The sequence below is a fragment of the Sus scrofa genome, chromosome 6, assembly GCF_000003025.6.
Source record: "Sus scrofa isolate TJ Tabasco breed Duroc chromosome 6, Sscrofa11.1, whole genome shotgun sequence".
Classification (NCBI taxonomy): domain Eukaryota; kingdom Metazoa; phylum Chordata; class Mammalia; order Artiodactyla; family Suidae; genus Sus; species Sus scrofa.
Genome location: NC_010448.4, coordinates 86,064,770 through 86,092,769, shown reverse-complemented (window position 1 = coordinate 86,092,769; position 28,000 = coordinate 86,064,770). Strand labels below are relative to the sequence as shown.

General features: G+C 42.5%; 1 protein-coding gene across 3 annotated transcripts; it reads left to right on the top strand.

The window, feature by feature from the left end:
• On the top strand, positions 1 to 27,994 carry SRSF4 (serine and arginine rich splicing factor 4). Of its 3 annotated transcripts, XM_013995821.2 has the most exons (9): positions 1 to 273; positions 11,037 to 11,220; positions 11,878 to 12,053; positions 17,555 to 17,697; positions 18,014 to 18,162; positions 18,577 to 18,689; positions 21,530 to 21,744; positions 26,185 to 26,274; positions 26,522 to 27,994. In XM_013995821.2, the coding sequence occupies exons 5-9, from the start codon at positions 18,072 to 18,074 to the stop codon at positions 27,321 to 27,323; spliced, it is 1,311 nt and encodes a 436-aa protein (XP_013851275.2). In that variant the 5' UTR covers positions 1 to 273; positions 11,037 to 11,220; positions 11,878 to 12,053; positions 17,555 to 17,697; positions 18,014 to 18,071; the 3' UTR covers positions 27,324 to 27,994.

Here is a 28,000-nt window from a genome sequence, read left to right as displayed (position 1 = left end):
GGCGGGGGAGGCGCGTGCTCGCGAGCTGCGTGCTCGCGTACGTCGCCGGGTTCGGCTGCGTCCGTCCCGCCGCCCGCCCGTTGCCGCCGCCGTCGCCGCGCTCTCGCTTCGCCGGCCGCCGCCTAAGGGGCTGGGGCCGGGCCAAGCCGCCGCCGCAGTTGCCGGGATGCCGCGGGTGTACATCGGCCGCCTGAGCTATCAGGCCCGGGAGCGCGATGTGGAGCGCTTCTTTAAGGGCTACGGGAAGATCCTAGAGGTGGATCTGAAGAACGGGTGAGGAGGGCGGAGGAGGGGCTGGCTGGGTGGGGATGGGACCCTGGCGGTGGCGGGGAGGCCTCGGTGACGGGAGAGGGACGCCTACCCCGCGCAGAGCGCCTACCGGCCTGCTCCCGCTCCGCCATAGTCGCGGCGCCTCGGGGGCGCGGGTAGGCCCCGGTTCCCACTGCGCCTGCGCGGGTGGGGGTGGTGGAGGGATAATGGGAGCGATGGTGAGGCTCTGAGTGGGACGGGGAAAAGGAAAACCCGAGTGGGATTGGGACTCCGGGCGGGAGGGCACAGCTCCAGGACAGCTGGGGAGGCCTGGCTTTTTCCTTCCCAGGGCCTGGTCGATCTCCGGTAGAGACAGACCTTTCCCGCTCTAAGGGCTGCTGGAAATAAACAGATTTCCTGCTCCCTTTTCATTTCTTACCCAGTTTAATGGATCAGATGATCACAGCGCATTTCTCCCAGGGACGGGAGCTCTGAAGGGACACCCTTTTTAGACTTGCCCTGTGCTACACTTTTTTGAGCGGGAGACTCTGGTTTGAGTAGTCTAGTGACAGTTTCGAAAGTATCGGCGTGTGTGGTGCCGAAAGCCTTCACCGTTCCCTCTACAAGGATAAATTAGAGTCTTAGCATGCTATCTTTAAGACTGCGTACGAAGTTTCCATGCTGTGGTTTCCGTTCTCTAACTTGGCAAAAAAATTGCTTTGTCTTTGTAGAATTTGTTAGAGAATAATGGCCCCGGTAACTAGTTAACTAGTTGATGTAAACGGAGACTTACAGCTTGAAACTGCTAACTTGCTACCTATCCGGGTGTGTTCTGTTGCTTGTATTCCTAATTGACTTTGGTAGAGCAGGGCCCACAGGGGCTACAAGTTTCTGGGAAAACAGATTAGGAGTCAGGCCTGGAGAAGATAATCAACAAGGGGAAACTGTGAGAACCAGAAAATGTTAGCGGGTATACAAAGGCATGGATATACAAAAATAAAAGGAGTAAGGGGGACATTTTAGTGTACTAAACCTTGGGTGTTAAGAGGAACTCTGGCTTTTTTTTTTTTTTTTTTTTTAAGACCTGCTTTGCAACAAGTTTGTTATGGGTACAGTTTACTCCCAATGTAATGCTAGCAACTAACATTTGAGAAGTTAAGAAAAATACCTGAGTTGCACATTTGAAAAAAACTGGAAGCTACAGTATACTCAAACTGTTGCCTAGGTTTAAAAAGTTATTTCAAATTAATTGTTAGGCAGAATCACCTTCTTGCTAAGGAAAGTGTCATCAAGTGTTTATTATGAATACTGATTTCTTTTAGAGTAGAAGTCTTCGGAAATTACTTGTTTTGTACGGAAATTACTTGTTTCAGTTCTTATACTAGATAAAGTGGGCCGGAGGTTGTTATTGTGATATGTATCATATATCTGAATGATCGAGAATGGAGTTTAAACTTACAGATTTTCTTTAGAGCCCAATTAAGTTGTCGGGATAATTAAATTTGGTAAGGAAAGCTTAGGTTTTGAAATCAGGCAGGCCTGGGTCAAATCTTAGCTTCACCACTTACTATCTGTGGGCCAGTTATTTCTCTGATTCTGAGTTTCCTCATCCACAAGGAAAAGGAAGATTAGAGGTAATAATTGTAAAGCATTTGGCTCATTGCTGTAAATGGTAGCTATAATCAAAGGGATTTGACCATGATCATAAGGAGACACATCTTAGCTTGTTGAGTGTTTAATAGTGTGAAGCATATTTGGTGAAGTCTGTTTTCTAAGGTTCCTCAGGTAATGATTGAAGTCTGTTTTCTAAGGTTACTTAGGAAATGATTGTTGATGTTAATGGGAAAAGTAATTAATGGATCATCTGTGTTGCTAACGAATGTGCCTGCTATTGTGCTAAATGAATTGGGGAGGAGGCAGAAAAACAGTTCTGCTCTTGTGTAAATTAAGTGCTTATAACACACACTTTAAATTAAGAAATTCTTGCCCTCAGTGTAAACTCAGTAAGTGGAACTTAGAATAGTTTGTTTGAAAAGATTTGTTTGAAATGGGCTTTGAAGTACAGTTTGACTGGGGCTTGAAGCGAAGTGTCTGGGAATAGTGTATGTCATAACTGGTGATGGTCGAATAAGGAACAATTTTGAGAAACAATAAAACAGTCCAGCTTGGATTGAGTCTCATGAATGACCTAGAAGCTGAACAACATAAATCAGAAGTAACTTTTAAGATTTTACACTAAACATTCAAAATTATGGATAGGAGTTCAGATGCTCTGGAGGGAGTAATTGAGCAACCTGAGAAATGGTGATGTAAGAGGAAGGACCAATCCTTCCAGGACCCTGAATACGTGGGTCTCTTGGGGAAGTGATTCATTTTTACAGTTCTGCTGCTAAACCATGATATGCATGAAATCTGTGATTGAAAGTCAAGAGAATAAGGAATGGGAAGGCATTTTAGGGATTTGAAGGCAGGTGTGACAGTCACCAAAACAGGTGCACCTCCTAGCAGCATTCAGACATTATTGAAGAGGAAGATGACTTTTGAACAAGGGACCAATGGTATAGATGTATTTCAAGCAAGAGTGGACTGTATGAGATGACAGAAGTGCAGAGGAGGCTGAAAGGATGGCATAATTTAGCATGTATAAGCTTATAGTCCTGGAAACTTATGAAGGATGGCCCCTTGAGCATTTTTAACATATCTGGTTCGCAATTATTAGCAATTGAAACTCAGAAGCAGATTTTGGATGGTTGGGGCTTTGAAGAATTGCTGAAGAGTTCAGATTTGTAGAGGTGAGATGTATCAATAGACAGATATGTTGAGCTGAAGGCTTGTGGGTGAGGTTCAGAATTAAATAGGCATGAATCAGTGGTATAATAGAAAGTTGACCCAATGAGGGAGCAAATGCACTCTCCAAAGGAGATTAGTATCCAGAAGAACATTCTATGGGCCTTTTTTTGGGATTAGGAAAAGGGAGGTGTATACAGGAGTTCATTACCTGCTTTTATTGTACCGGAAAACCGTAATCTAGTTTATCTTTTAGAGAATTCCTAGAAAGATGGTTCAGTTTGGGACTACAAACATGATGTAAATCTCCCAAGACCAAATATAGACAAGTCCAGATCCCCTTCAGATCTCGATCTCATACATTCCTATCTACCACACTAACTCACTCCAGCAAGAGCTGGCATGGGGCCGCAGGGGTCAAGGAAGCAAAGACTTAATAGCCCTCCAACTCTATAATAACTTTTGCTGTCTTTGTTTTTTTGTGAACTCCATGAGCTTTCCTTTTTATTAAGTAAATCACTTTTTTCCTCTGACGTGTGCATGGTTTTTTAATGCAATGCTTTCTCTTGCCACCAGAGAATTGTGGCAACAGAATATTGTGGTTTTGGTCATAGATCTTCATATTTTAATTTTTCCATGTTTTAGTTAATGAGTGAAACGTATCATGTCCTAAGTTTATTTTGTTTGGCTAGTAGCTAGACAGATAAACCCCCAAACCACTGAGAGGTTTTTTTGGTTTTTGGTTTTAGTTGGTTAATTGTAAGAGTTTAAACTCTCCAGGGAAACTTGGCTATAACTTTCCAAAACCTGTGTTTCATATTACAGTGGAATTGTGAACAGTGAGAATTTTCAAGGATGTTCTCATCTATGTAATGGATTTGATATCTAAGTATTACCTGATGTTTTTTGTTTTCACCCTTTGCTTAAAATCCCTTCCAGTAGAAGATATCTTACTTAATTTTTTAAACAAGCTAAGATTTTCAGTGAGTGATGTGTTGTTCTGTTTGTCCTTGAGCACCGTAGGGCATTGTTAGGCCTCAGATACTGGAATGAATCACTGCCAACCCCAGAACCTACACAAGATTTTCTCTTTTGACTGAATCCTTGATGAGAACATTTTTTTTTTTTCCTTGTCTTTCAAAGGAAAATATAAGTAGTCTTCCAGGTTATTGGTTTCTGGTTAATTGAATTGTTGGATTATTATTAAAGGACCATTCTTTTTTTTTTTTTTTTTTTTTTAAGGACCATTCTTAATTTCTGTAACATTTAAAAAATAGCACATATTTATTTCTGATTATAAAAATTTTACGGGAGTTCCCGTCGTGGCACAGCAGAAATGAATCCAACTAGGAACCATGAGGTTGCAGGTTTGATTCCTGGCCTCACTCAGCGGGTTAAGGATCTGGGGTAGCTGTGAGCTGTGATGTAGGTCGCAGACTTGGCTCGGATATGGCATTGCTGTGGCTGTGGCATAGGCCAGCAGCTGTAGCTCCAATTAGACCCCTAGCCTGGGAACCTCCATATGCCGCAGGTGCAGGCCTTAAAAAAAAAAAAAAAAAAAAAGTACATATTTATTGTGTATTTTTTGCGAACTTGAATTCATAGTTCACATTATATTTTGTAACCTATTTCCACCTAACAACCTAATCCTCTTCTTTGTCATTAAGTGTTCTACAGTCTAATTCTTAAGGGCTACATAGTATTCCCACATGTACATACTATGTAATGTACGTAAGTAAAACCATATTTCAAGACATTTCCATTGTATGGTTTCCCACTGTTTTACAGATATAGCACTATGGCGAATACCCTTTATGTAAATCTTAGGGCAAATTCCAGAAAATGGACTTTTGGAATCAAAGTGTATACAGTCATCCCTCAGGATGTGCGTGGGATTGTTTCCAGGACCCACTGTGGGTACCCAATCTACAGATGCTCAAGTCCCATAGTCATCCCTCCACACCCATTGATTGAACTAGCATAGCATGTAGTGATTCACAATTGCAGAACCTGTGAATACGGAGAGCCAACTACACATTTTTAACTTTTGCTACCTTTTGGTTTCCATGGCTCTCTAAACAAATAGTATTTATTTATATTTTCTCCTGCTGTATGTATTTAAGAGTTCCTTTTTTTCTGAATTTTAAGCTACCTTTTATCATAATTTTTAAATATTGTGACATTTTTATTTAGAATGTCTGAAATATATATATGAAGAAGTTAACTTGCAGCCTTTTAGGCCTTATCCATTTAGTATACCGAGCATAACAGATTCAAGAACTTTTTTTAAAAAAATAACTTTTTGACAGATTAGAAACAAATACAGGTTCATTGTAGTTTTTTTTTTTTCCTCTTTAAGGCCACACCTGCAGCATATGGACATTCTCAGGCTAGGGGTAAAATCAGAGGTGTAGCTGCCAGCCTACAGCACAGCCACGCCAGATCTGACCACATCTGCAACCTACACCCAGCAGTACGGGTTCCTTAACCCAGTGAGTGAGGCCAGGGATTGAACCTGCCTCTTCATGGAGACTAATCAGGTTCTTAACCCACTGAGCCACAATGGGAAATCCCATCATAGATAATTTAGACAGTACCAAAATCATAAAGTAGAAAAGAAGTAGCATTAAGAATCCTTTTAACATAAGGGAGTTTCCGTCGTGGCTCAGTGGTTAATGAATCCAACTAGGAACCATGAGGTTTCAGGTTCGATCCCTGGCCTTGCTCAGTGGGTTAAGGATCCGGTGTTGCCGTGAGCTGTGGTGTAGGTTGCAGACATGGCTTGGATCCCACTTTGCTGTGGTTCTGACGTAGGCTGGCAGCTACAGCTCCCATTAGACCCCTAGCCTGGGAACCTCCATAGGCTGCAGGAGCGGCCCTGGAAAAGACAAAAAGACAAAAAAAAAAAAAAAAAAAGAATCCTTTTAACAGGGTCTTCAGTGCAATTTTATGTCCCACTTTTTCTACTTAGTTTTTCTCACATTTTTTCTGTTACATTAAAATCTTTCTCATAAACATCATTTAATGGCTACATAAATCCATTTTATGGCTGTGTCATGATTTACCCAACCATTCTTCCTAGGTGTCTCTAAATTCTTACTGTTCTGGAAGTTCTTGTTGTGGCTCAGTGGTAATGAACCCAACTACTATCCATGAGGATGTGGGTTCAATCCCTGGTCTCGCTCGGTGGGTCAGGGATCCAGCATTGCTATGAACTGTGGTGTAGGTCACAGATGTGGCTCGGATCCCTCATTGCTGTGGCTGTGGTGTAGGTTGGCAACTGCAGCTCTGATTCAACCCCTAGCCTGGGAACTTGCATGTTCCGCAAATGTGGCCCTAAAAAATAAAGTTAAATAAATTCTTACTGTTGTGTATAATCTCATGATGGATATCATGTGCATAAAGCTTCTGTTTCATTTTTTTAATCATTCCTTAAGGACAGATTCTGTGAAGTAAAACTCCTCTGTCACAGCGGGAATGAACAAAGCAAAGCTCTCAGTGCTCTACCTGTCAAGCAAAGCAGTGCCTGTTACATTTGTACCAGCAGTGTGTGAGCGTGCCCATCATGGCAGCCTCACCAGCCTTGAGCAGCCATATTGTTTAAAATCTTTGCTAATTTAGCAGGTGAAAATGGTTTCAGGTGTTTTAACCAAGAACTTTTTCTTAAATAAGAAACTGTGAGCATGGAGTCCCCGTCATGGCTCGGTGGTTAACGAATCCAACTAGGAACCATGGGGGTTGTGGGTTCAATCCCTGGCCTTGCTCAGTGGGTTAAGGATCCAGCATTGCCATGAGCTGTGGTGTAGGTCGAAGATGAGGTTCGGATCCTGTGTGGCATAGTACAGGCATAGGCAGGCAGCTGTAGCTCCGATTCGACCCCTAGCCTGGGAACCTCCATATGCCGCAGGTGTGGGCCTAAAAGGCAAAAAAAAAAAAAAAGAATAAACATCACCTGTTATTATTTGGCCAAGTCATTTTAAATCTCTGTTCCTCAGTTGAGTAGCTTGCTCCTCCCTTCTTCATTAAGGTATCAAATGAATGAAGTATTTTTCCCTTCTTAAAAGGTAGGCACAGGATGTGGACTAGATAAAATGTGGTTTGGGTTCCCAGTATTTGGGGATACTTCGGAGTAACCTCAACAGAAAATTGTATTTTGATCTCCTCAGAAGGAAAGTGCTTCAGGCATCCAAGAGAGTACTGTTGGGGGTGGTATTTATAAATTTGTAAGCAAACACTGAAATTTAAAAACAAACAGATATTGTCTCTAGTTTGTAGTGACTGGGAAACTGAGGCACAGGGGATTGAATGGCTGGATCAGCTTTGGAAGTTGAAGATCCTTCTTGTTCACATAGCAGATGTGGTGTAGGTAGTGTAGTTAAAGCCACTCTCATACTGTTTCCTTCCAGATGAGAAGATAGTTCAGGTTCCACGGCCTGTTCATTCCCTAGTCTCTCTGCAGAGGCTTCCAGCAAGCTGACAAATTACTGCTAAAAGTGAAACAGGTGGATGTTGGCCCTAGACAGACCACTAGTGATTCTCCTCCTCAGGCTACGCTTTGAAGAGCTGAAAGGTGGTGTTGGCTTCGTGATGGCTGACCAGGGTAGGGTTTGTGCCAGTAAGTGCTGTGAACAGTCTCTGTCCTGTTGTCATTGCTAGGGCTGTCTTGTCTTGGAGTATCCTGAAGGTGAGGGATGGATCGTGCTCTGGATTTGCACACCAGTATTTTGAGGAAACACCCTACGTGACTTTCCTGTGTGTTGAGATGAAAGTCTAGAGGTCCTGGAACTGCACACAATACCTGAAGAAGCACTTACAGGGCACTTGTTATCCCGCTGTGAGGGCCTCCAACCACATCTTGTGCCTGTATGGGGCCCTTCACAAACAGAGACTTCCGAGACCTAGAGAGAAGGGGAAGCTGGAGAAGGGAGGTTTGAATTCAGCCATCAGAAGTGAAAGAGGAGAGCAGGAGGCTTGGGTTGGGGGTCATGAACCACAGACCAGAAGCACTGACTTTGAGAAAAGTTATTTCATGTGGATGAAATGAAGCTATTGATCAATTAATGTTTAAGGAATTCGAAACATCCATTAAAATATTAAGTGAATGACAGATTTCAAGGAAAAGGTATTCCCAAGAAATAACATGGGGAGTGGAATCTTTAACCGAAGAGAGAAAGAAACTTATTGCAGGCCAGGGACCTTGGAGGCAGGGAGGACATGGAAACATCCAAGATGTTCCCAAAAGACATAACCTCTAAGAGGCTTTAACACCTGTCACCCAATTTGTACTGTCATTTTAGAGGTAAGTACAAATTGGTTTTGTGTGTAGCTTTGGTGTGGAATGAGGTTGTGTTGGCTGCCGAGTGTACACACCTTTATTTTTTTAATTACAAATAACATTCTGATTTTCCAAGTTTTATTCTAAATTAGTAATATGACTTTCATCTGTTGAGTTTTTAATTGCTTTTAATTTGTGATTAAGTCTTGAACTTTAGTGTGTCATCAGGGAATAGTTGACCTTTTTCTTGTGAAACCTTTTTAATTCCATTTACCCTTAGTGTTGATAAGTGTCAGAAAATTGAAATGGATGCAGGTGTGATTGTGTTCACCCCCCTTTAAGGCAAACACCCATGTTGACTTTACAAAGTCACAATAATGCATTTCATTATGACAAAAGGGTTATTAAACAGTTGTGATAGATGATCGGCAAACTCTTTCCAAGTATGTTACTTTCTCAGGGTAGTCCCATTTTATAGGGTAGAAATATGGTAGCAACATAGTAAAAAGTGAAGTGGCTTAGTTCATTTTTGAAATAGTTTTGGACAGTTGAAACAAAATGGCAGGTAGGCGCACTGAACAATTACAAAGTAAGACTAGATTTGAATTTGGTTACAAATTCCTCTCCCCCTGTTTACTGGGGGAATTTTGTATTATCACTGCAATTTTTAGAATTATTTCTGTTTTCTTTTCCTCCAATATGTGACTGTTCCTTCAGAGATGGGCTGGTATTTTGGTAATGATTTATTATCTTTATTTTCCTAGATTAGTGTTAAAATTTTGATAATCGATGTATAGGTTTGGTTCCACAAGTTAGTAGCTTAGAAGATGTTCACAACTTCCTAGTCTTTGTACACATCAGATGCAGAAATGGCATTTCTTGCCATTTAATATTCCTCATAAGATAATATTCATGTAGGTGTTTATCTTCCACAGCACATCGTTTGCTGTAACTGATTTTTTGTGTTAAAGCTTGTGTTTCTCAACTGTTTGCTCTAGGGACCACTTCTTTCCACTGGTGTGGAGACAAGTAGAACACGGTGATCAAGTGTTGATCTTGGGTTAGGATCTAGGTTTGAAGAGTCCCAGGCGTTGGGTAGCCTTGGCAAGTTACTCACTGCTCTAAGTCTTTGTTTCTTCATCTGTGAGATTATCAGTAAACCTCAGAGTTGTGAATGTTATTATAAAGGAACTTGAAAGAGTCCTGCTGGGCTAGAGTAGTTTGTTAACAGTAGTTTGGAATTAAATCAGATTATAGATGTCTGTCATCTGCAAAGTACTTTTTTGGTTGCTGTTGTAATCTTTGTGTCGTTGGAAGTGTATAAACCTTACAGTATTCTTTGATTTCTGGTCCCATTTTTTTCCCCCACGTCATTCATGCTTATATTTTTTGGTCCCAGTCACCATTCCTTATAGAACTAATTGAGTGCATTCTTAAATACATAAATACTCTCAATATCCATTCACACCTACTACCTCTAGGCCCAACTTTCCATCATCTCTATGCTGGTCTAATTTTTGCTGAGCCTTAAAACCAAAAACAGGTTCCAGGGGGTGATATGGGGCCTCCAGAATGGGGATTGCACAGAATAATCTTATTTTTCCTCTATTCTTCTAGTCTGTTATGTTCTGAACCCACACATGTTTTCGGAAGGACCAGATGGCTGACACTGGCTAATGGGAACCAAAAGACAAGAGTGAAAGTAACCTGATTGTCACATATCCCAAGCTTAGAGGTGTTTCACCTGCCCCGAGATCAATTTCTTTTTTCCTCTGGAGAATTTACCCCACTGTTATCAAAAAAATGTTAATACAGCCTGGCTTATTTGAGGTTAGATTATCAAGTCAAGCAGCAGCGTTGTTGAATGAAAGATTTATGCTCAGGACTATGGGAGAGAAAAAACACCTGTTTTTACAAAGGCACTGTGACCTTGTGGTTTAGAGCTTGGGTCTTAGAGTCAAATGGACCTGGATTCTAATCCAGCTACACCACTCAGGAGCTCCTTGACTACAAGCAAGTTGCCTAGCCTCTCCCAGCTTCATTTTTCTTATTGTAAGATGGGAGTAGGAGTACATTCTTCAATAGATATGAGGAATGAATGAAATGTTATAGGTAAATTTACTTACTGTGTGCCAGGTACTGTGGTAAATATTAGCATCTGTTAATATTAAAGAGCTCATAATCAAATGAGAAGATAAGCATAAAGTAAAAAGAACAAGGCTTGAAAGGTCACCAAAACATTTCCATTTAAAACATCAGGTGGAATAGAAGTGCTAATACTAGAAACAGTGCTAAAATGCTTGGAGTCAGGCAAGTTTCTGATACTTCATGAAAGAACTCTCAAGTCTGTGGAAGACCGTTGCTATGATTCGCCTTGTGTAATCAAGGCGTTCCAGGTTTAGAGAATGGTATCAAGAAAGATCTTCAGGAGTCAATATAGGCCTCTGAGCAAAAGAACAATATATATAGCCACTGACTTTTCCTTGCTACATGTAAAGAGACAAGTTCACTGAGTAAAAATAGCCATATTCTAGGATGAAGTAAGGTGCTCAAACAGGAAGAGGCAGCCCTGAGGGCCCAGCAGAAGGAACATGCCATAGAACTAGGCAGCACACTGAGTGGGCAAGCAGAGAGCAGCAGGCACAGGTCACCGGGTTGTTAGGAATGAATCAGATGGTCAGAACCCAGAAGAGAGGAATCATGAGGTAGGTTTTCTTCTTTGAAGGTGGGGAAAGATCAAGTGCAGACTGAGCTGTGGCCAACGTTTGCAGACCAGGAATCCACACTAGCTCTAATCAGAGAGCTCTTGGTGTGCGGGAACTGCCAGTTTGCCGACGTGAAAAGAGCCCCAGACTGGGTACTGGTGAGCCCTGAAGTCGCACCCCAGCTCTGCCACTCAGTGAGCACGGGTAAGTCATCCACCTTCCACGGGTGGCCTTGATGGCCCTCCCTCCTCTGAGGCTAAAGAGAGGGAGGCCGGAATGTCCAGAGTAGCCTCCTTCTTCAGGATAAAAGGATCTCAGGAACCTACTTCATGCGGTAGGAGCTCCCAGTCGTGGGTTATAAACAACCCTCTTAGTGGGATAGTCAGATTGCAGCCACAATCAGTGACCCAGAGTAGTGGATGTGGCATTGGTTAATTCTACTTGGAGGGCCTGACCACTGCATCCCTGGAATGTTGGAGACCTTTGGAATTGGGGGCAGTTACCCTGTTGTCATTCACAAGCTTTCTCTGAGTTGGCCTCACCTGAGCACTAAAGGGCTGGCTGCAGAAATGTCTTTCTGCAGTTTTCCAAGCAATTTACACAGACAGCAAGAATTTCTCTTTTTTATTACTGTCCTATCAATGTCCCCTTTTTTCACCTTATAACACAAGCTGGCTGAAGCATAGGACCAACACTGAGTGCTTTCAAAGAGCTGTTTGATTCCTGTTCACTGAATGCCGTTTCTTTCAGGGTAGATTTAAGGGCTCTGCCCTTAAAGTACAGTGCTGTTGACCCTAGTTTCAGGGTTCAAGCCACCCCGTGGGTTAACTTCAACAGATGAAAATTTTTCCTTGGCTACAGCAACATCCCTAATCCTGACCAGCCATGGAGAGGTTCGGTTCTTGCAAGGAAAATGAGTGAATGTGGGAATGGCTCACCACATTGGGAAACAAAACTCACATCCTGCTGATGGTTGGCTGAGGACTGTCATGTCCACATACAAAGAGAAAAGCATGTGGCACAGTTTTAGGACAAAGGTGAGCGGAGATCTACTATGGAAAGGGGCAAATTTTTCTTATAGAGAGAACATCCGAGGCGTGCCCCTTGGTAAGCAGTGTTGGCGGGCGACAGCAGGCACACGCATGGAGGCTTGCTTTCCCTCGCTCCTTGTCCCCCCTCCCCATCCGTCAGCTGGTAGTGCACACCCCTTATTCACTCCTGTTCAGTGAAGATGTTTGGAAGACAGAGATGGCCCTAAGCCATCTGAGGGGAGAGATGGACTCCCCATCCTCTTCGGTAGGACATACAGGGTGGTATTTGGGACCACTGGAATGAGATGCTAGGATCAGGGGAGGACTATTCAGCAACAGCACAAACTCAGATGATCGTTTTTCTTGGGTGAAAAAGTATGATTAACATTTCTAAAATTGACATCTTGGAGAGCTTTGTTTTAAAAACATGTCATTCCAGTTGTAGCATTTTAGAGTTAACCACTGATAGCCTGAGCAGTACATCAGCATCAGTAAGGAAGACCGGAGCATTGGCTGTGGTATAAGAATGGACAGAAATTTAGAACAGCCCACATAATTCATCAGAGCTTTTTGTTTGTGGTGTCCAGATACCTGTCTATACTTGGTAAGAATCATGGTGCCCACTTTTCTTGGAAAATGGCAGGAATTCCCCTTCCATCATTTTTCGACTAAATTTGTCAGGATTAAATGTGATCCAGAGGAAAAGAGTTGGGAAAAGGCAATAGCATAGAAACATTGAAGAAAGGATTTTTTTTTTCTTTTTAATTGAAAAGATTTACATTTGGAGTTCCCGTCATGGCGCAGTGGTTAACGAATCCAACTAGGAACCATGAGGTTGCGGGTTCGGTCCCTGCCCTTGCTCAGTGGGTTAACGATCCGGCGTTGCCGTGAGCTGTGGTGTAGGTTGCAGACGCGGCTCGGATCCCGCGTTGCTGTGGCTCTGGCGTAGGCCGGTGGCTACAGCTCCGATTCAACCCCTAGCCTGGGAACCTCCATATGCCACGGAGCAGCCCAAGAAATAGCAACAACAACAAAAAAAAAAGACAAAAAAAAAAAAAAAAAAAAAGATTTACATTTAATAGTCCCTGCTTTTTATTCTTTCACATAGGCCTAAAGAGAAAGGTGCAAAGCCATGGCGTCTGGGAGCCAGACCAGATGAGGCACAATGGTGGGGTTTTGGTTGTCTTTTTGTTTGTTTTTCAAATCAGTCCCTGCCTGAGAGGGATTTTTTTGTCATAGATTTCTCCTCTTTAAGTCCTTTATTTCTTCATTCTCATACTAGAATTACTGAAAGATGGTCATTTTTAACAGAAGAGGAAAGGTGTCAGCTAAAACGGAAAAATTTGTCTTCTGGATTGTGTTTGTGAGGCTTATTTACAGGTCACACCAGAGATGACCTGCCTACATAAATACATGCATGTTGGCACATAGAGTGTGTATACATGCATGTGTGTGTTTTATTTTTTTCTTTTTTCTTTTTTCTTTCTGGGGCTGCACCCTAACCTATGGAAGTTCCCAGGCTCTGGGTCACATCGAAGCTGCAGCTGCTGACCTGCACCACAGCCACAGCAACACCAGATCCAAGCTGAGTCTGCAGCCTGTAGCACAGCTCATGGCAATGCCAGATCCTTAACCCGCTGAGTGAGGCCAGGGATTGAACCCACATCCACATCGGGTCAGGTTCATTACCACTGAGCCACAATGGGAACTCCTCATGTGCATGTTTTATATCCCTCCTTTGACAAAGGATTCAAAAGAGTACTTTTGGGGAGAGGAGATTAGTTTCATGGGTTTGGGGGGGGTACCCACAGCATATGAAAGTTCCCAGGCTAGGGGTCTAATCTGAGCTACAGCTGTTGGTCTATACCACAGCCACAGCAACACCATATCTGAGCCGTGTCTGCAACCTACACCACAGCTCACAGCGACACAGGATCCCCAACCCACTGAGCAAGGCCAGGGATCAAACCCACAACCATGGTTCCTAGTCGGATTCGTTTCCGCTACACCACAACAGGAACCCCCAGTTTCATGGTTTTTGCTACAAAGCACAAAGGGACATTAAGATCAATTTAAAAAGATTGGTGTTACCAGGGAGAGCTTTACTTTCTTGAAGGCATTAAATTTAATTCAGAGACAGTTAAACTATTGAAATAAAACTGAAGTAAGTACTCAGAAATTAGTTTTCAAAGATATTTAAATGATAAAAATTAAACTTATCCCTCTTCATTTGTCACTGTCATATACCTCTGGTGTCTCCATATTGGTTTTAAATTATTCCATCATTGAGCCAGAAGGGGACTAATTTTAACAGCTGTCATACTTTTGATGTTAGGAAAAATTTCAGAGATAGATAGTCTAGCTCCCCCATTTCATGGATAATCTAGGACCCAGAGAAATAAAATGATTTAAATAATGCTCTTTAGGGAATTCCCTGGTGGTACAGCGGGATAAAGATCTGACATTGTCACTGCCGTGGCATGGGTTTTATCCCCTGGCCCGGGACCTTCCGCGTGCCACCAGTGCGGCAAATAAATACATATGTACATACGTACAAGAAATATATATGCATACTTTTCAGAATTACTTTACCAGGAATAGAACCCAGGCCAGTTCCTACTGCTCCAGTCTTAATAGTTAGAGTTCTTTAGTCTCATGCCCCAGACTTGGCGTGTCAGCTTTGCTATTTTATGCACATTACTGAATGCTGTGGGCTTCAGTTTCCTCATCTGTGAAACAGTTGAACAGTGACATGAAAGAAGCAACCAGCCACTGATCGGGTCTTTACCTTGCTCTGAGAACAGGAATCCTATCTGGGATGGTTTGTGGTATAGGAGGTTATTCAGTTTAATCTTCCAGGCCCCCTCAGCATGTCAGTGGCAGAGAGAAGTGACTGTCGGGCTCCCGATTTAATCTTTGAGTTGGACTTTGACATTAGAATGCTCCAAATAGAGTTTGTGGCTTTTCACAAAGTAGTAGCCAAGATTTTTCTGTAAAATAAGTTTGATCTCAAGTCAGCTGTTTAATAAGTGACTAGAATATCCCCAAAATGTGGCTACTAGGCAGCCCACTTGTTGGGACCTTTTAGAAGTGAAGTCAATATTAGGGAAGGACTGTAGGGTCATTTTCTTCTAATAGCACAGATTAGTCCCTGGAACTCAGAAAAGAACATTACTGACAAGGCATGCCTTGCTTCAGCCCTGACTGAGAATAGAGATTGGTCTCTGTGAGGATTGACTGACTGATTTATTTATTTATTTAAGATCACTGTGCCTCCATGTAACAGACTGTTGGTCAGAGTGAGCTCTGTAAGCCTGAAACAGACAGAGCACACACAGGGTGATCCTCGAGTCTGGGAGAAGCACCACCACGAAGTTCCGACAAGCGTTGCTTGTTAACAGAAGCCTGGCTGTTTCAGATGACTTGCAGGGCTTAGGGTCTTGCATTCTCTGACTCCTGAGTAGTTGTAAACCCTAATTATTTTGAAGAAAACAGGGTGTTCTGTGATTTCTTTGTTTAATCCTCAGGAGTCACTGTGATTTCTTTGTTTAATCCTCAGGAGTTAGCATTGTTCTAACTTCACATCAGATGAGTTAAGGGCATTGAATGTTGCTGAACCAGTGTGAACTCTTAGAGTGGCATGGAGGCCATTTCATCATGCCCTTGTCGAATGTTTTCTCATCCCTCTATACTCGGCATGTGGGCAGGTGGGCAAAGCAGACCTGTGATGGGTCTTGATAACTAAAGGAAGGTACTTTTAGGGGCAGGAGGAACTTTATAATCTATTTAGAAATAATAGATAAAAGATTTGATCTTTTTTATGAGCACTTTAATTTTGTCTCAGAAAATGCTAGCGTGACTTTCCTGATGACCCACTCTGTAGAAAAGGCAGCTGTAGTATATTTTCTCTATTATAGATTTTTCGTGATGATAAAGCACTTTTTAACTAGTAAGTTACTGATTTGGAGAGGCATTACTTTGTCAAATATAGCAGTCATGGTCAAAACCATTCTTATTAAGCTGCTTAGCAATTCTAGCTTATGGAAGTATGAAACCATGTTTTAAAGACTTCATAACCCATAAGCTGAGCCAGGTGTCTCCTGAATTGTGTTACACAGAACATTTCCCCTTAATCACTAGATGTTTCTGTGTTACTCTGTTTTAATGCAGTTGAGATTCAGTGCTTCTTAAAGTTTGAATGCCACTTACAGATATTTCAGCATAAAGAACCCTCCAAAATTTTTAGCTGTATACATTGTCACCTTGAGAGACTTGTTTGAAAGGAACTCTTCAGTAAAGGAGGTATTCCTTAATTCTGAGTTCTCTCACTTGCTTAACATGTTGTTGAGTACAGCATTACATGCTAAAGAAACTGGAATAATTTTGGTCAGGCTGGATGAATTTCTAGCCATTCTTATAACCTGTTTCCAGTTCTGGTATGTTTAAACGCAGGGGAACGCTACTCAGTGTCTTACGTAGCTCTGTTTAAAGATGTTGCTTGTAACTTGTGATCCAGCATGATCAAGATGGTTTTGGTTTTTAAGTATAGGCAGTGCTAACAAAGCTAGACTTTTCATAGCCACATTAGACCAAACTAAAAGTTGGTTGATGACATGATTAATAGGGCATTTGTTTAAACTTGCTTAAAAATATCTTAACCTACTTTGCATTTTAGTTGTGTAAGTTGTACACTTCAGCAGGCATTAATTGGATTGTGGTGTGGGGTTGTTTTCTTTCAGATAGATGTTAAACCACCAAACCTTTTTGCTGGGAAATTCCCAGCAATACTACTTAAAAGAAGTTTGCACAGTTGTATATAGATTTTACAGAATTCCAGCCTACCTAAAATGTCATGAAAATGAATTTGTAATGTCTTGGGGAAGAGAGTAGCTCCACATTTTTTTCACTTGATTGTTTCTAGAATAGTTAATTCACTTGTGACTTATTTGTTTAGGTAGAGGAACAGGTGCTTAAAACTTTTTCTTTCACTGATTAGTTAAGGTCCTTTGATTTTCTTTTTACCTGGTTTGTTATTCCAAACATGATTTAACAGTTAAGAAGACACAGTGCCTAAATGTAGGTCTAATTATTCTCTAAGATACCACTTTGGGAATAAAGCTAAAAAAAGATGAATTTTTATGTGATTTGAAAGAGCAAATATTCAGTCTTGTAGAATTACATATTTTAACACCTTATACCAAGCATCCCTGTGGAGGTCTTTGCAGTTGCCACCAGTTACATGGGGAACTGAAGAAGTGGTCTCCGTATACTCAGCCAGCCTCCCACTAGAGAAACAGGAATCTACCTTGAGAAGTCTCCCTGCCCTTTTGCAGTGCCTGTGGGCACCAGGCAGAGTGGTTTCAGCTGAAGGGAAGAGAAAGCTCATCTGTAGTTTTGCAGAACCCGCCTAACCTTTGCTAAGCATGAACCTCATTGCTTTCTCTTTAATGTTAGCGAAGCTGCGTGTCAGAATGGTGCCAACCAGGACTTTGTTTGCTCTCTTCTAGATATGGGTTTGTGGAGTTTGATGATCTGCGAGATGCAGATGATGCTGTTTATGAACTGAATGGCAAAGACCTTTGTGGTGAGCGAGTAATTGTTGAGCATGCCCGCGGCCCACGACGAGATGGCAGTTACGGTTCTGGACGCAGTAAGCATTTAAAGGGCATGTGTATCGGTGACATGCCTCTGTTATTAAATGTGAATTTTTAATTAATTAATTAATGTTACACTGAAATGTATTGCTATTTAAGCCATTTGTTTTATAAATTATGTATCTTTTTAAATGTAAAATTGCGAATAAACATCTTTAATAATGTTTAATTTTAATTAAATTAATGACAAATTTCTTGTTTTAATACTTTATAAATATGTTTAATGATGTGTGTTTGTGTTGTTGTTTTCTTTCTCTGTAATGCAATTGTTTAACATAGATTTAACAAAGACCTCAATGTTTTAATTAAAAGAATCCTTTGAGGCTAAGATGACTGCCTGTTCCATTTGCTGACCTTGGGTTACCTTTCCATGCGTGGCTCTTTGAACCATTGTGGCCCTTGGCCGACCAAAAACAGGAAGCCATGTGACGACCGCAACCTTTCCCCATTAGACCTGGGTGGTGAGGATCCCAAGGGTTAGACACAGATGAGATTAAACTGAAATAGGTGCCTGAAAATCTTTCTTTCGTATAAAATATTCACAAAAACTTTAATCACTGTGAGTAACACCAGTAACTGATTTAGTAATTTGGTTACTTACTTCTAAATTGTTAATAGTTTTTAATTTATGCATGTTGATTTTAAATGTAAATTTTAATGAATATATATACTTACAACTTTGTAAATTAAATTAAATATTCGTGTTTAGCTGATTGCTTTTTTTAAATCTAGATTAGAATTGAGGGGTGGGTATAGAGTTAAAACATATATGCTATTTGGGGTGGGGGTGATGGTATATTTAAGGGGAATATGTGCTGTATCATTTTTTTCCTTTTCCTCCACTAAAGTAATCTCATCTATTTGAACCTTCCAAGGTGGATATGGTTATAGAAGAAGTGGCCGAGATAAATATGGCCCTCCTACCCGCACAGAATACAGACTTATTGTGGAGAATTTGTCAAGTCGATGCAGCTGGCAAGACCTAAAGGTTTGGGCCCTCTTCACCTTCCGGGGTACAGTTCAGTAGGAGTTAAGGTTGGGAAAGGGGTCATTTTACGCAGGCCCAAGTACACCCCAAAAGCTTTCCCAAAGCATTTAGAAATCTTCCAATTAAAGCTTCTGTAGAAACAAAAAAACGTTAGAATCTCACTACTGCTCTACATTATGGGCCCAGCACACTGTGGACAATTTTATGAAATTTTCTTCTTTAGAGAATGTTACAGAGAAATAGCAATGTAGTTTCTCCCTAATAATAGAAAACATTGCAACTGGCAGGGTTTTCTGCAGTATTAGTTTGTGTCCACTTCCAGTGTAGGTCCTCATTGGTGAAAATGACCATCTGATCCATGTTCTTTTCTAAGGTTTATTTGATTTTCATTCAGTATTTGTTCTGAAATAGTTTTGATGGCAAAAATTAAGATCCAGTGCTGTACTGGCCATCCATTGTACTGACCACAGCTTGTTTTTTTTTTTTTAGAACAATGTTGGTTTTTAATCTCAAAAGGGAAGAAAAAACCTTATTGAGCAGTGTCTTAACCTCTGGATGGTCTGAGGAAGACAAATGTAAAGAATATTTAGAGTTTCCCGTCTCACTTCTCTCTCTCTTTTTTTTTTTTTTTTTTTTTTTTTTTGGCCACGCCTGCAGCATGTGCAAGTTCCTGGGCCAGGGATCAAACCCTTGCCACAGTGGTAACCCGAGCTGCTGCAGTGACAACACTGGATCCTTAACCCCCTCACCACAAGGGAACTCCTCTTCAGGCCCTTTTATCAGAGTTTGTATGTGTCTCAACTTGCCCAGGACAGTCCCAGGCATGGCATAACTTAATAACATCTTCATTTACTCTCAGGTATATCCCAGTTTGGATGATAAATTATATGGACTCCTTGCCTTTTGCTCAGAACCCTCAATCCCGCAAATAGTTCAGTTGCAGTAGAGAAATTCTGCATGAAGGTGTTCATTGCTAGATTATTGATAATAACAAAAGACTATGTGAAACGTAGAAGTCCCAACAAATTGGGAAATCCTCAGAAAAAGTACTGGACACACTAGTTATAAAAAATGTAGGAGTTCCCGTCGTGGCGCAGTGGTTAATGAATCCGACTAGGAACCTTGAGGTTGCGGGTTTGGTCCCTGCCCTTGCTCAGTGGGTTAACGATCCGGCGTTGCCATGAGCTGTGGTGTAGGTTGCAGACGCGGCTCGGATCCCGCGTTGCTGTGGCTCTGGCGTAGGCCGGTGGCTACAGCTCCGATTCAACCCCTAGCCTGGGAACCTCCATATGCCACGGAGCAGCCCAAGAAATAGCAACAGCAACAACAACAAAAGACAAAAAAAAAAAAAAAAAAAAAAAAAGGTAATATATATTATGACATGTAAACATTTTATAATGCAATGAACAAAGGAATAATACCAAATGGCATACATGCAGCATTTGTAACTTTTTTTTTTTTTGTCCTTTTTAGGGCTGCATCTGTGGCATATGGAAGTTCCCAGGCTAGAGATCAAATCAGAGCTGCAGCTTTCGGCCTCCACCACAGCCACAGCAATGTGGGATCATGAGACATGTCTGCAACCTACACCACAGCTCAGGGCAACATCAGATCCTTAACCCACTGAGTGAGGCCAGAGATTGAACCCGAGTCTTCATGAATACTAGCCAGGTTTATCACTGAGCTACAATGGGAACTCCTGTAACCTTTTTTGACCATACCTGTGGCATGCAAAAGTTCCATCCGGCGTTGCCGTGAGCTGTGGTGTAGGTTGCAGACACGGCTTGGATCCCGGGTTGCTGTGGCTCTGGCGTAGGCCGGCGGCTACAGCTCCAATTAGACCCCTAGCCTGGGAACCTCCGTATGCCGGGGGAGCAGCCCAAGAAATAGCAAAAAATAAAATAAAATAAATAAAATAAAAAATAAATAAAATAAGTTAATTCCCTGTTTAAAAAAAAAAAAAAAAAGCAAAAGTTCCCAGGCCAGGGATTGAACATGTGCCAGGGCAGTGACAATGCTGGATCGTTAACCTGCTGAGCCACTAGGAAACTCCAAGTGTTCATAACTTTGAAAAACTTTCGAAGAAAAAAAAACAATAATGAAAATGAATTGCTCTTGAATAGTCATGTATTCATTCCACAAATATTTATTGAGTATATATTATATATAAAGAAACATGAGGAAATTGGACCTAAGTCCCTAAGTTTAAATTTATCCAAATTTCATTTTCTTCTTAAACACTAATCATATCTCATCATCTTTATGGATCACTTCAGTATTTCTCTAGCATGTTAATTGTATTCCTTGTTGGATTATATTAAATCCTCAAGGAGAATGAGGAAAGAGGCTTGGAGTAGTGAAAGCACACGCGGTCATTTTACTTGGAAGCCAGAGTGCAACAGTGTTGTTCTGTTGTCTTTTTGTCTTTCATAATCCATTTACGAATTGTTTACATTTTACCTTAGATATTTATCAACACCTATGCATATTTTCAATAAGGATTGATAATGAAATGTAAAAGGTCTGACTTAAACATTAGTTACTTGAACTTCTGAAAACAAAGAACTTAGCACTATAAAATTTAGCAAGTTACAGTTAACTAAAAAAATGTATGTTCAAACAAAACTATTTTAAGGAACAGTTAAGCATTTATTATCTCTACCATGTACCTGAGGCTTTAAAGAACCTCAGTAAAAGGTGTGTAGCTGGAAATATTTAGGAGAAGACTTCATTCTGAGGAACGCTTCCTAAAGGAGAAGGAAAACTCTCCTTCTGATGACTGTGTTAGACATTTTCACAAAACGTGTCTTAACCTATTTGGGAATTTTGTTTTTCTTTAGGATTATATGCGTCAGGCAGGAGAAGTGACCTATGCAGACGCTCATAAGGGACGCAAAAACGAGGGGGTGATTGAATTTGTGTCCTACTCTGATATGAAAAGAGCTTTGGAAAAACTGGATGGCACTGAAGTCAATGGCAGAAAAATCAGATTAGTTGAAGACAAACCAGGTTCTCGACGACGCCGGTCCTACTCCAGGAGCCGGAGTCACTCAAGGTACTGTTGCTGCAAATTCATTAACGAGCACATAGATGATCCATTTTTGTTCTCCTCTTGAGGTCTCAGTACTGTGGTTCTGTGTGGACTCGGTGACTCAGAACTTCGACCTGAACTTTTATTCGTAAAACTCGTAAACTCTTGTATGAGTACAAGTGGCAGTAAAGTGCCCTCTCTGCCGAAGGCATCACTGACCTTTCACGTTTCTTCTCACATCCCCCAGCCCATTCCATTACTGGGGGCACACAGCACCACTGCCCCTTGTTACTCTCCTAGATGCCCCAGCCTCTAAGGAGTGCAGAGTTGTGTCTTACTTGGCAGCTACTCTGCATATGGGGCAGGACAGATATGGTCCATGCCCTCATAAAAACTCAGTCTGGTGGAAAAGACTGGCATTGAGCAAATAATTGCCATTGTAAGAGAGTGTCAGAAGAAAAGTGTGTAGCACAGCTCATCTGGAGAGCTGACAAAGGCTTCCTTAAGGACGTGTCATAGAAGCTGAACCCCAAAGGATGAGTTGGAGGTGATAGGCAGAGAGAGGGGCTAGGGCCTTTCTAGCAGAGAGAATACCATATTTGGAAGGCCCTGGGATAGGGAAGGGAAGCAGAGGAGTGGCTTGGGGCAGAGAAGGGCCACATCCTCCTGAGCCACAGGCTGTGTTAAAGGTTTAGGAGCAATGGGAGGTCATTAGTCTAAGTTTTGCTGTTTTGTGTTTTACTTTTTTTTTTTTTTTTTTTTTCTCTTTTTTCCCTAGGGCTGTACCCAAGGCATATGGAAGTTCCCAGGCTCGGGGTTGAATCAGAGCTGCAGCTGCCAGTCTACACCACAGCAGTGAGTGCCAGATCCAAGCCGTGTCTGTGACTACACCACAGCTCACAGCAACACTGGATCCTTAACCCACTGACTGAGGCCAGGGATCGAGAACACATGTCTTCAGGGATACTAGTTAGGTTCATTGCCACTGAACCACGACGGGAACTCCTGTTTTTTAACTTTTTATCATGGAGAATACCTTAATGAACCTTGAATCTCCTCATACTTATCACCCATCCAGCTTCAGTACATTTTATTTCGCAGGGTTGTTTCATCACTACCCCCTGCTGCATTGTTTGAAGGCAAGTCTAGCTATCTTAGCATTCTGCCTATAAATACTTCACTGGGTATCTCTACCTTTTAAATAAAATCATGAAGCCATATCACAACAACACATCTGTATTCAGCTTTTCCCAGTTGCCTCAAATATGTATGTCTTTTGTAGTTGATTTGTTCATGTTAGAATCCCAGCCAGATCATTGCAGTCCCATCGCATGTCTCTTAATTCTCCTTTTTACATTGTTTTATCCTCCTTCACCCTCTTTATTTTCCATGCATTCAGTTGTTGAAGAAACGGTTCTCTGTTTTAAAGATTTTTCCATTGTCGAGATTTCGCAGATTGCATCTTTCTGGTGATGTGTATTGTAACGCCTCCCTTTATCCTATCCCCATGTTTCTTACAAACTCATAGTTAGATCTTTAGGGCATTTAGAGTAAAAACAATATTTTAGCAGTTGCTTTGCACTTCCTATTGCAGCACTTACGTGATATCTGGATATCCCACTCTGACAGTGGTAGCCGTCCATTATAGAATTCTGCATCCACATTCCACCTAGCAGTGCTAGTGTCTGCTGGTAACCGGTACCTTCAGTAGTGGTTGTAAAATGCTTTTCTAATTTTCTCATTCCTTGTGCGTTTAAGGGTTATAGTTCTCTAAAGGATGATTCCCCTCTTCTACCCTCTTGTTATCCTAAAATAGGTTATTGGAAATGCAGAATAAAAGTTGATACCTTCATTTACCAATTTTCAAAATATTGAATGTGCTTTATCAACCCCCAAAGGTGGTGATGATGTTTATTGTTGTTTTTTGTTTGTTTTTAGGGCTGCACCCGCAGCATATGGAGATTCCCAGGCTAGGGGTCGAATTGGAGCTGCAGCTGCCGGCCTACGCCACAGCCACACAGGATCTAAGTCACGTCTGTGACCTACACCACAGCTCACAGCAACGCTGGATCCTTAACCCACTGAGCAAGGCCAGGGATCGAACCCGCAACCTCATGGTTCCTAATCGGATTCGTTAACCACTAAGCCATGACGGGAACTCCAAGGTTGATTGTTTAATTATCATTTTGAGTAAATTCTTAGGTGTTTATATATTTAACATTAAATCCATTGCAGTCAATTTTGTATGCTCAAATTGTTCTATCTTTGGTCACTGGGAGTCCTTCAGGTTGGCTTCTGTATCTTTTGGTTTTGTTTGATTTTTGTGTAAATATGCTTTAGTAAATATTTCCCCAAATTTTTTATTGCAGTCATTTTCAAACAAAATATTGAAAGAATGTTCAGGAACACCTATATGCCCTCCTTACAGCTTCAAAATTGTTTACATTTTCGCCTTCCTCTAGTATATTTATAGATATACCCTATACATTTACTTTGCTGTAGCAATTGAAGGGAAGTTGTAGAAATTGAAACTTCACCCCTTTAAATGAGGATAACCACACTTCTGTTTTCTAACCTAAAACATTAAAGTCATCTAATGCCTAGACTCTCTGTTCACATTTCCCCAGTTATTCATGATAGCCTTAATAGCTGTCTTTTTTTCCTGGCCAGGATCCATCCGGTCATGTATTGCAGGGGCTTGTTGGGTCTCTTCAGTTGGAATTTGTTTCCTCTTTGTTTTTGTTGAACTTGTACTTTATCCCCTAAGTGTTGGAAGTTGGGTCTAGAGAAGTGTGATTGAGATACTGATTACACATTTTGTGCAAGAGGCTTTTCATAGAGTCCAGGGATCTTTGAAGGTCTCTCTCTTTCTGTTGCAATGAGATGTTCCATCTTTGCATTTCCTGCCCTACTCCCTGGAATTGGTCATTTTCCCCAAGGAGCCCTGGTTGCTTTTGGTGGGAAATGATAAGACTCCACAGTCTTGGTTTAGTAAAGCTTGATTTTTTTTTAAGCAGGAATGTCAGTTGATGCTTGAACAACATGGGGGTTAGGGGCTCTAGCCCTTCATACCCATAGTTCCATGCCCATAGATTCGGTCAACCACATAGCGTGGAGCACTCTAGTAGTATGTGTTTATTGGAAAGACCCCATGTATAAGTGGACCCATGCATGCACTCCAGACCCTTATTTTTCAGGAGTCAACTATATTTTTAAAACAGCTCTGTGGTCTCAGTGAGTTGAGTTAGTAAGTGAAGGGCAAAAGTGTATGCAGGGGAGTTCCCACGGTGGCGCAGTGGGTTAATGATCAGCCTGTCTCTGTGGAGGCGCCAGTTCAGTCCCTGGCCCAGGATCTTTCCTGAGCTACAGGGGCAGCCAAAAACAAAAACAAGTGTCTGAGGGAAGGCTAGTTAGGAGGCTTCTGTGGTACCAGGAAGAGTGGTGGTGCTTGCTCAGAGGAGGGGCGTCTGGGGAAGATTAAGAGGAGAATCACCAGGAGTTCCTGTTGTGGTGCAGTGGGTTAAGAATTTGCAGCCACTTGGGTCACTGGGGAGGCGTGGGTTCAATCCTCGCCTGGCGCAGTGGGTTAAGGATCCGGCGTTGCTGCAGCTGTGGTGTATAGGTCGAAGCTACAACTCAGATTCAGTCCCTGGCTGGGGAATATCCGTATGTTAAGTGCAACCAAAAAAAGGAGACGGGAGTTCCCGTCGTGGCACAGTGGTTAACGAATCCGACTAGGAACCTTGAGGTTGCGGGTTTGGTCCCTGCCCTTGCTCAGTGGGTTAACGATCCGGCGTTGTCGTGAGCTGTGGTGTAGGTTGCAGACGCGGCTCGGATCCAGCGTTGCTGTGGCTCTGGCGTAGGCCGGTGGCTGCAGCTCCGATTCAACCCCTAGTCTGGGAACCTCCATATGCCGTGGGAGCAGCCCAAGAAATAGCAAAAAAAAAAAAAGGTGAACCACCAGTGCAGAAGAGAGTAGGGGAGAGAGATGAGTCGAGGATGGCCGTGGTTCCTGGGATGAGGAACTGGTAAATAACATTGGCATCAGTGGGAATAAGGAAGGAACCCGGCAAAAAGAGCAGCTCTGGGGAGGAAGTGGATTCAGGATCAGATTAGAAGCACTAAGGTTCAGGTAAGTCATCCAGATGAAGTGTTTGCAGGTGACTGGATCCCTGGGCCCAGAGCATGGAAGGGAGTTCTCTTTCAATTTCATGCCTGGACCAAGCCAGTGCCATGCATATTTTTTGGTTGAAAAGATAACTGACTCTTTCTAACCAGTGTTTTGTCAGCAAGTATTATTTTTTAAAAATTTTCTCACAGTTCCCTTGCGGCACAGCACGTTAAGGATCTGGCATTGTCACTGCTATGGCTTGGCTCACAGTGGTGGCATGGGTTTGATCCCTGACCCTGGAACTTCTGCATACCCAGGGTACAACCAAAAAAAAAAATTTTCTCTCTCTCTAGGTCTCGCTCTCGAAGCAGACATTCTCGGAAGAGCAGAAGCCGAAGTGGCAGCAGCAAAAGCAGTCATTCTAAGAGTAGATCCCGATCCAGGTATGTCTTCTTGGCATTCACACAGGGCAGCCTGCACCGTTTCCCACTTTGATGTTGATTGTGTTCCCAAGCTTCTCTCACCCCAGTTTTCCCAGGTCTGGGCTAGAATCGTGGTGGTTCAGAAAGCAGTCCTTGGCCGGCACCAGCCAAGGCCTCACCTCGTGGGGCATAGCTCCACGCATCCCTTCAGTCTCTCCACCTCACAAGTAGCCTGAAGGGTGACCTGACCATCCCCATGTCTCCTCAGGTCAGGTTCCCGTTCCCGGAGCAAGAGCCGCAGCCGCAGCCAGAGCCGCAGCCGCAGCAAGAAGGAGAAGAGCCGCAGCCGCAGCCACAGCCGCAGTGCAGACAAGCGCCGCAGCAAGAGCAAAGACCAGGCCGAGGAGAAGGTGCAGAACAGCGACAACACCGGCAAGTCCAAAAGCCGCAGCCCTAGCAGGCACAAAAGCAAAAGCAAAAGTAGAAGCCGGAGTCAGGAGAGGGGCGTGGAGGAAAAGCGGGGCAGCGGGAGCAGGAGCAGGAGCAAGGAGAAGAGCCGGAGTCAAGAGAAGAGCCTGCGCAGGAGCCGGAGCCGCAGCCGAGGAGGCAGCCGCAGCCGCAGCCGCAGCAAAAGCAAGGACAAGAGGAAAGGGAGAAAGAGAAGCAGGGAGGAGAGCCGCAGCCGGAGCCGCAGCCGCAGCAAGAGCGAGAGAAGCAGAAAACGGGGCAGCAAACGAGACAGCAAGTCGAGCAGCAGCAAGAAAAAGAAGAAGGAAGACACTGACCGCTCCCAGTCCAGATCACGGTCCCGCTCAGGCTCCAAGGAGCGGGAACGCACCAAGTCCGAGTCCGGCCAGAGGGAAGGCCGAGGGGAGAATGAGGATGCCGGCACTGTTCAGAAGACCCGGTCAAGGTCAAGGTCCAATTCCAAATCAAAACCAAACCTCCCGTCGGAATCACGCTCCAGATCAAAGTCCGCATCAAAAACCCGATCTCGGTCCAAGTCCAGATCCAGGTCTGCGTCCAGATCGCCCTCCCGGTCTAGATCTAGGTCCCACTCAAGGTCCTAACTGGCTACGACCACAGCTGGAACTACCCGAGAAGTCTTTTGTACATGTTTGGTAGCCGTAGCACAAGTGATTGAAGTAGAACATACGTCACTACTGTACATTTTTAACTCCCCTAATGGTGTGTCTACAATTGTTAAATCTAAGTGCTTCCTCTCCGTAAAGCCTCCTGGCGCCAGGCCTTCCTGCTCGACTGAAAACAATCTTCTCTTTGAAAACCCCCTTTACTCATGGCCCACAGTAGAATATCCAAAATGCCTTGGCTCTCAGGCCTGGCCTTTGCTACAAGGAGCTCAGTACCTGGATGGCTTTAAGGCTGGAATGATGACATAGGTAGGTATGGTGAGTTCAACTCTTTTGCCCTTGAATTGATGCCCTTTGATGTATGCCATTTAGTGAAAGTGCTAAGTCTTAAGTTTCCTACCACTTTGGTTTCATATTTTTGGACTTAACAAAGTTGTGAATAGCACAGTCGAGGAAAATTGATACCTGCAGTAACCCATAGGAAATAAACTGTAGAGTTCCATATTCTGGTATTGTGATTATATTGTTTTATATTAAAAAAAAAAGAAAAAGAAAAGAATTTTTTTTAATTTTATTTTTCCCTGTCTTGCAAAGTATAGTGACCCCTGTTTCCATTAAATTTGAATAAAGACTATTTTTGCTTGACAAAATTTCAT